We start from the raw sequence: 8,372 nt of genomic DNA, 5'->3' as shown, positions 1-8,372 counted from the left end.
AATACATGGCTTATCTCTGCTCCCTTCTTGAATAACAATACAAATTTTGCTGTCCTCAAGTCATCTGGTAAACTGGTAACACACACAAAATGCTGGAGGAACTCAGCAGGTCAGGCAGTATGTATGGAGGGAAATGAACAGTCAGTGTTTTGGGTCGAGACCCTTCATCAGGACTGGAAAGGAAGAGAGCAGAAGCCAAAATAAGAAGGTTGTGGAAGGGGGAGGAACACAGGCTTGCAGGTGATAGGTGAGTCCAGGTGAGAGGGGTAAATTAGTTTATTATTGTCACCTGTACCCAGGTACAGTGAAAAGTTTTGTTTTGCATGCCATCCACACAGATCATTTGATTACAACAGTGCATTGAGGTAGTACAAGGGAAAACAATAACAGAATGCAGAATGAAATGTTACAGTTACAGAGAAAGTGCAGTGCAGGCAGACAATAAGGTGCAAGGTCATAATGAGGTAGATTGTGAGGTCAAGAGTCCATCTTATCGGGAACCATTCACTAGTCTTATAGCAGTGGGGTAGAAGCTGTCCTTGAGCCTGGTGGTACATGCTTTCAGGCTTTTATACCTTTTGCCTAATGGGAGGGGGGAGAAGAGAGAATGTCCGGGGTGGGTGGGGTCTTTGATTATGTTTGCTGCTTTACCAATGCAGCAAGATGTATAGATAAAGTCCATGGAGGGGAGGCTGGTTTCCGTGATGTGCTGGGCTGTGTCCACAACTCTCTGCAGTTTCTTATGATCCTGGGCAGAGCAGTTGCCGTACCAAGCTGTGATGCATCCAGATAGGATGCTTTCTGTGGTGCATCAATAAAAATTGGTGAGGGTCAAAGAGGACATGCCAAATTTCTTTAGCTTCCTGAGGAAGTAGAGGCATTGGTGAGCTTCCTTGCCAATCTGATACCTTGCCTATGGCCAATGAAGATTTAAAAATGTCTGTCAGGGCACCAGCAAACTTCTCTTTCCTTGCCTCCCACAGCAGCTTGGTGATTTATCCAGCTATAAGCTCACTAAAACACCCCATATTTCCTCCTTTTCAATGACAACATGCTGCAGAATTTCACTGTCCCTCTCTCTGTATTGTCCAACTTCAAAGTCCTTCTCTTTACTGGATACAGAGCAGTGTTCATTTTAGACCTCACCTTCATCCTCTGGCCCCACACACAGATTGTTCCTTTGCTCCCCAGTGAGCCCATCTCTCTGCAACCCGAAACATCAACAGTTCCTTTCCTTCCTCAGATGCTGCTCGACCCGCTGAGTTCCTCCAGCAGATTGTTTGTTGGAGCCCATCTCTTTCCTTGGTTACCCCCCTGCCCTCAATATCAAATCTGTATTCTGTACATTTCCATCTCTGTGTCTGTGCATCTAATCTGTTTGTGCCTTCACCTCTATTCTGTGTGCCTGTATATTCTCTATGTATCTGTATTCTGTGGGCCTGTAACTCCATTCTGGGTGCTTTTATATATAGTCCATGCATGCCCCTGTATCTTTGTTCCCTATGTCTGTCCCTCTGTTCTGTATGCTTGCATATCTGTTCTGCATGGCTGTATCTTTATTCCATATTCCTTTATATCTGTTCTGTATGCCTGTGTCTCTATTCTGTATGTCTGTATATGTTCTGTATGCTTGTATCTCTGTTCTGTATGTCTGTATATGTTCTGTATGCCTGTATCTCTGTTCTGTATGCCTGTATCTCTGTTCTGCATGCCTGCATCTCTAACCCATATGCCTGTATCTCTGTTTTGTATGCCTGTAGCTCTATCCCATATGCCTGTATCTCTGTTTTGTATGCCTGTAGCTCTGTTCTGCATGACTGTATCTCTATTCCTTATGCCTGTATATGTTCTGTATGCCTGTATCTATGTTCTGTATGCCTGTATCTCTGTTCTGCATGCCTGCATCTCTATCCCATATGCCTGTATCTCTGTTCTGTATGCCTGTATCTCTGTTCTGCATGACTGTATCTCTATTCCTTATGCCTGTATATGTTCTGTATGCCTGTATCTATGTTCTGTATGCCTGTATCTCTGTTCTGCATGCCTGCATCTCTATCCCATATGCCTGTATCTCTGTTCTGTATGCCTGTATCTCTGTGCTCTATGGCTATAGCTATCTATGAGCCTACACTTTTTTATTTTTCTTCACCTCTCTGTGTCACATTGTGTTTTGAATGTCTCTCTTTTAGTGCTACCTCTCCCGCACTCTCTCTATCTCTTGGTCTTGTGTGTTTTGGCTTCCTCCCCGCTGTCTGCCTGTGCTGTGAACTGTTCGTGCGTGGAACACAGTGTGCCCTGTGTACTTCAGACTGTCGTTTCTTTAACAATTTCTCATCACCCTGTGTGTCTGTCCGTCTCTCCCTCTTCCTCTGCTCTCTCAGTCTGCCTGTTGTACTTCTCACGTTACTCAATCCCCCTGGTGCCTCGTACTCTGTGTGTGTGTGTGTGTGTGTGTGTGTGTGTGTGTGTGTGTGTGTGTGTGTGTGTGTGTGTGTGTGTGTCCCCTGCGCGACCAGGGTCTATTCACCCGGCCGTCCTCGGCAGGTTGAACGAGAAACCCCGAGAAAACGGAGAGGATTCGGAGACACCGGCCGTCAGATCAGACCACCGGCCCGCCGAAACCTGAGAGGTGTGGCCACAGAAGGAGGAGACAAATCCACCACTGAGGCACTGAGGCATCACACAAACAGGCTCGGTCAACGTCTCGGGAAAGTCAGCGCAGGAGTTGGGCAATGTTTTCAACAACATCTATTTTGGTTCAGGAGAAGGAACAAGCCGATTAGAGCGCCGTGAAATCAAAACAACTGTCGCCTTCTCCCCAGCTGAAGATCAGTGCGATTGGGAGAGAGAGAGAGACCGGAGTTCGAGCTACATCCAGACTACACGTCAAGCACCTCCCGGGAGGAACTGGCAGATTTTTATCGCAGAGAAGTAGAAATCCCCAGGAATAACTCACCCATGGATCCACTTTAACCCCCAATCCCCTCCAATTCCAGGTTTCCCACCCAGTCTCTCTCTCCCCCAAAATTCTCTATTAAGAGGGGTCGGTGCCAGCGGCTGCCGGGAGCTCGTAACACTCTTTGATCCCCAATATTAAAAACAACAAATTGACAAATTCCCTCCCCTTCCCACTGCCTCCTCGAGAGATTATGAAAGGGAAAACCAAAAAGTCTAGCGTCACAGAGCAGAGGGACATGGATGGATATGATCAGCTCCCCGGTAAGACGGTTTAAGATAAATCGCTGGCCGGAATTTGCGGGTTTGGGAATTGTTGGGAATGCTCTTTGGAATTTTTGCATGCTGGACCCCAGCCAGTTGTCTTGCTTCTGTGGCTGCCTCTTGGAATTGTTGGGATTGTTGGGATTGTTGATCTTTGCTGTCTCAGGTTTATAGTTACATTGAAATTGGATTTTACTCCATCTGACTACACCTTGACTTGATCTATTGAGTGTGTGTTTTCCCTGAACTCCCCGGGCGGTATTTGGCAGTGCTCTGGGGGTATTTTGAAAGAGCGTGGTGTGGGTAACGAGGGGGAGGGGGAAGCTTATCTGTGTTTGAAGGGGGCATGGGCTTGGAGGGAGCTGGCTCGTCAGCCCCGGGGGATGACAAAGTTTGCCCTCTCGTTGGTGCCAACACCACAATATGTCGGTCTGATTCACGTTGACACCGTCCAGCTGGGAAGCCACTGGGTGTCGCCCGGGAGAGTTCCATCTCCCTTGAGTTCCCAACTCTCCAGGGCCATCCTGAAGCCTTTAGCAGTTAAAGCTCCAACTCATGAGCAAAAGCCATGGAGAAAATCCTCATCGGGGCTTGTGTGTTGGTCATTAAAGTACCGGGCGGGTGGGGAAGCTTTCGGGAGAGGTGGAGGTTCGTTGGTTGGGATTGGATTGTGTTAGTTGGGGGGGGGGGGGGGGGGGAGGCTGATTGAAAGGATTGGTGTGTTTGGAAAGGGGTAGGAAGTTGGTTGGACCAGTTGGATTTTGTTGAGGGTAGGGGTTTGGTTGGAAGGGCGGGTTGTTGTTGGGAGGGGGGGGGGGGAGCTGGTTGGAAAGTCTGGGGGAAGGTTTAGGGTAGTGGTTGGAGGGGCGGAGGGTCTTGGGGAGAGGTCTGAGAGTATTTGGACGGATTGGATTCTGTTGAGGGGAGGTAGTCTGTTTGGGAGGGCTGGAGTTTTGGAGACCATTTGGAAGGGAGGGAGTTTTGGGGAAGGGGTACGAAGTTAGTTGGACCGGTTGGATTTTGTTGAGGGTCGGAGGTTGGTTGAAAGGGCGGGGAGATTTCGCAGGGAGGTCGAGGTGGTTTGGAATGGGAGGGAGCGCCCAGAACTGGCAACCTATTTCTTCCCCAACACTTCAAAGAATATGAAAGGTACGTTAAAGCGGGGAATTGACTGGGAGCACCGAATGGGGAGCTCCCATCCGTGAATCCCAGCCCTTGAGCTGCGGCAGTGGTAGCTGGGGTACTCTGGGGTTCCAACAACCGACCGCTGCCCCCGCATGGACAGAGTGACAGCGGGTGCTGCTGGGGGTGGGGGCTCGTCAGGTTTCTCCCTGTTAACCCCTTCATGGACGGAGTGGGACGACACTGGAGGGAAACGTCTCCTTGAAAAGGGGGTGTTGAGTCCCAACACAGGAGTTGTCCATAAAATGACTGTCCCGGTGCCAGCAGGTCGGGAGTGCAGCACTGTCGGAGATGCCATCCGTGGCACGGGGAAATGAAGGCAGCTGATCCCTCAGCGGGATGAGATCCTGGCGGTTGCCTGAAGATCAGGGGAGTCTATCCGGCAACCAGTGTTTGGCCTCAGCAACTGAACCCAGACTTGCTCTTTCTCTCCTGCATCGTGTTACTGATCCTGTCCAGCTGACCGGTGTTGAACAGGCAACACACTCAGACTGAGTTCAAGCTCGTCGTCGAATTAATTCGGTTAAATTCTACCCGGGTTTGCCCCGTGTGGGAGAATTGGGTGGAGATCCGTGGACAGCGCAGTGTCGATCCTCTGGGTACAACATTAAACCCTGATCCCATCCATCCACAGCCTGATCAGAGCCCCGCCACTATTGTTGACGCCTGAGATCTCGGGCTTGGATCGGGGAGCCGGTCTCCACCACAGACCAGATTGGGCTGCCTGGTCTATTTCTGCGAGATCCAACCTTCCTTGTAACTGAAAGTTACAAAGACCAGGTCTCCTCCGTTAACACTTACAGCTGAGGCTCTCGCTGGTTGAACCCCATCCCAAACCTCCCCTCCGTCGGTACAACTGCCAGTGCGGTAGCCCCGGGGTTTTGACACCAGCACAAATAAATAGAAATCTGGGCCATTCACCGGTGATAGAGTTTGATTCTGACTGTATATAGTTTGGGGCTCAAAATCAAGTCATTAACTCAATCCGGTATGTAAAAGAACAGGTCAATGATAGTGAAACTACCAGAATATTATAGTCATACAGCAGGGAAACAGGCCCTTCGGCCCTACTGGTCCATGCCGACAACATGCCCATCTAAGCTAGTCCCATTTGCCTGCATTTGGCCCGTATCCCTCTGGACTTTTCCTATCCTGACCAAGTACTTTTTAAATGTTGTTAATGTACCTGCCTCACCCACCTCCTCTGGCAGCTCATTCCGTACACTGACCACCCTCTGGGTGAAGAAGTTGTCCCTCAGGCACCTTTTAAATCTTTCCCCTCTCACCTCAAACCTAAGCCCTCTAGTTTCTGATTTCCTTTCCCTGTGCGCATTCACCCTATCTATGCACCTCATGATTTTATACACTTCTATAAGGTTACTCTGCCATCTCCTATGCTCCAAGGAATAAAGTCCTAGCCTGCCCAACCTCTCACTATAACTCAGTCCTTTCAAGTCCTGGCAACATCCTGGTAAATCCTCTTTGCACTTTTTTCCAGCTTCGTGATGTCTTTGTAATGTCTTGTAAATACTCTGATCTTTCAAATAAGAAAACCCACTGACCTTGACATCTTTGTGAGTCCAGACTCATGGGAAAGTAGTTGACCCATAACTGTCCTCCAACACTCTGCTCACTAGAGATAGGCAATGAGTGCTGGACTTGCCCCTCAAGCTCATGGTGAATACATTAATAAACACCCTGGGCTACCCTCTACTTGTGTTTCCCATGCTGTTGAGCTGGACTCAGCCATTTGACCCTCTGCCATTCAATGGGAATTTGGTCGCAGTTCCACTTTCCAGCCTGTTTCCCTTAACCCTTGACTTCCCCCTAGACTATAAACCTGTCTATCTCCATCTTGAGTCAAATCCCAGAGCTCTCCCAGGGATAGAGAATTCCAACGACTTTGAGAGAAGAAGTTCCTTCTCCTCTCTATTCTAAATTGGGCGGTCATTTTCTCTAAAATTATGCCCCCTAATTCCACCCATAGGGGACACATCCTCTTCATATTCTGTCAAGCCCCCTCAGAATCCTATAGGTTTCAAAAGGACCCCCAACAATTTTCTTCTGGGACTGACTTGTTTAATCGACGCAAGAGGAATCATTGACCTTTAAAATATGGAAAGTAAACATATATATAGACTCAGATCACATTCCAGGAGGTCATGGATTGTTTTGAAGTATAGTCATCATTGTTATGAAGAGAAACACAAGTTGGTCACTTGCACTGCAAGTTTCTGCCAACTTAGCTCGATTGAATTACTGGTTAACCTGTCTTCTGTAGTGTGTGTTGAGGGGGGGGGGGGGGGCATGTTTACTTGGGGTACTAGCGAGAATATCCTGTACTTTTTTTTATTTTGAATAGTGCTCTGTTTGTAACATTAAGTGGAACAGATGTGGGAGACCTTGACTTCATGGAGACTCACCCAATGCACACCGCCGTCATTAATGTGGAGCTCTCTCGGTGACACTGGGCAGACTGTAGTGTGGGTTCAAGACCCATTGAAGGCTCAGAATCACAATCAAATTGGATAAGCACTTGAGCCAAGAGTGGTGTCAACTGAGGCATAATGGGTCAGCTAAAAATATTTGAAAAGACAACTTGATAAAACAGTGCGTACTTTTAGAAAAGATGAAATATTCATTGAATGATAAAAACTTTTACTGCACTGTAGGGGGATGTTTGCTTCATCAGATTCATGCTGGCCAATAAATACTATCTAACCTAATCCCACTTCTGAGCACTTGGTCTACTACCTCGTAGGTTGTTATTAGATCCTTCTTTAGACGAATCTGTGACGTGGGTGTTGCTGACAAGGCCAGAACTTATTGCTCCATCATAACTGCACCCGGCTACGTGGTGGTGAGCTGCCGTCTTGATATGTTGCAGCCCTCTTGTTCAGGAGGGAGTTCAAGGATCATTCCTGGTGCTGATGAAGGAATCATGATGTAGTTGCAATCTGGATAGTGTCTGACATGAAAAGGAAGGTGGGGTCTGGTGCCCCTTGTCTCTCTGGAGGTAGCGACGATGGGTATGACAATCTCCAGCCGATGTCCCAAGTGCTCATCCAAGTGCTGCCTCCGCCACTCTTTCAGGCAGTGAGAATTTTCTATTATTTAGAGCCTTTTATGAAATATTTATGTAACTGGGTGTTGAATGCAATATAACGGTTTAATTCTTAAATGCCGCCATCAGAACAGCCTCCAGCTTGCTTTAGAATGAAATGATCAATGGCTTGGAGAGTCTCCATTACACCTCTCTCCAAGCAACAAACTATCTGCTGGAGGAACTCAGTGGTTGAGCAGCATCTGCGGGGGGGGGGGGGGGGGGGGGGGAAGGAATTGTCAACATTTTGGGTCGAAACATATTTTATCACTGCTACTCTGACCATTGGTATTCGTCGGCCTCCTGTACATCGGTGAGACCCGACGCAGATTGGGTGACCGCTTCGCTCTGTCCGGTGGCCACCCAATTCAATTCCACATCCCACTCCCACACTGACATGTCTAACCTGGCCACGTTGAGGCCAGGTGCAGGTTGGAGGAACAACACCTCATATTCCACCTTGGGAGTCTCCAACCTGATGGCCTCAACATCGAGTTCTCTAACTTCCAGTAACCCCCTCCCCTTCTTTTTCTTCCCCCCCCCCCCACTCCTTTGTCTTCCCTCATTCCTGTGGCTCTCTTCCCCCACCTTGATGACCTGCCCATCTCCTCCCCTCCCCTCCCCCGTCCTTTATTCCATGGTCCACTGCCCTTTCCTACCGGATTCCTTCTTCTTCAGCCCTTTGCCTCTTCTACCCACCACCCCTCAGCTTATTACATCTCCCCCTCCCCCACCCACCTACCTTTCCCCCTCTCACCTGGACTCGCCTATTACCTGAACTCACCTCTCCCCTGCCTGCGTGTGCTCCTCCCCTCCCCTGACCTTGTTATTCTTGCTTCTGCCCTCTTCCTTTCCAGTCCTGATGAAG

General features: G+C 48.7%; 1 protein-coding gene across 2 annotated transcripts in view; it reads left to right on the top strand.

Moving 5' to 3' along the window:
• The first annotated feature begins 2,381 nt into the window (after positions 1-2,381).
• LOC127576564 (Kv channel-interacting protein 2) overlaps positions 2,382-8,372 on the top strand; it is a 300,063-nt gene continuing 294,072 nt past the window's right edge. For both annotated transcript variants that reach the window (XM_052027114.1, XM_052027111.1), the window contains exon 1: positions 2,382-3,219. In XM_052027114.1, coding sequence (XP_051883074.1) covers positions 3,150-3,219 — 70 coding nt within the window. In that variant the 5' untranslated portion in view covers positions 2,382-3,149. The remainder of the gene's footprint in view (positions 3,220-8,372) is intronic.

Source organism: Pristis pectinata, chromosome 12, assembly GCF_009764475.1.
Source record: "Pristis pectinata isolate sPriPec2 chromosome 12, sPriPec2.1.pri, whole genome shotgun sequence".
In the NCBI taxonomy this organism is placed as follows: Eukaryota; Metazoa; Chordata; class Chondrichthyes; order Rhinopristiformes; family Pristidae; genus Pristis; species Pristis pectinata.
This window is presented reverse-complemented; position numbering and strand designations above follow the sequence as displayed.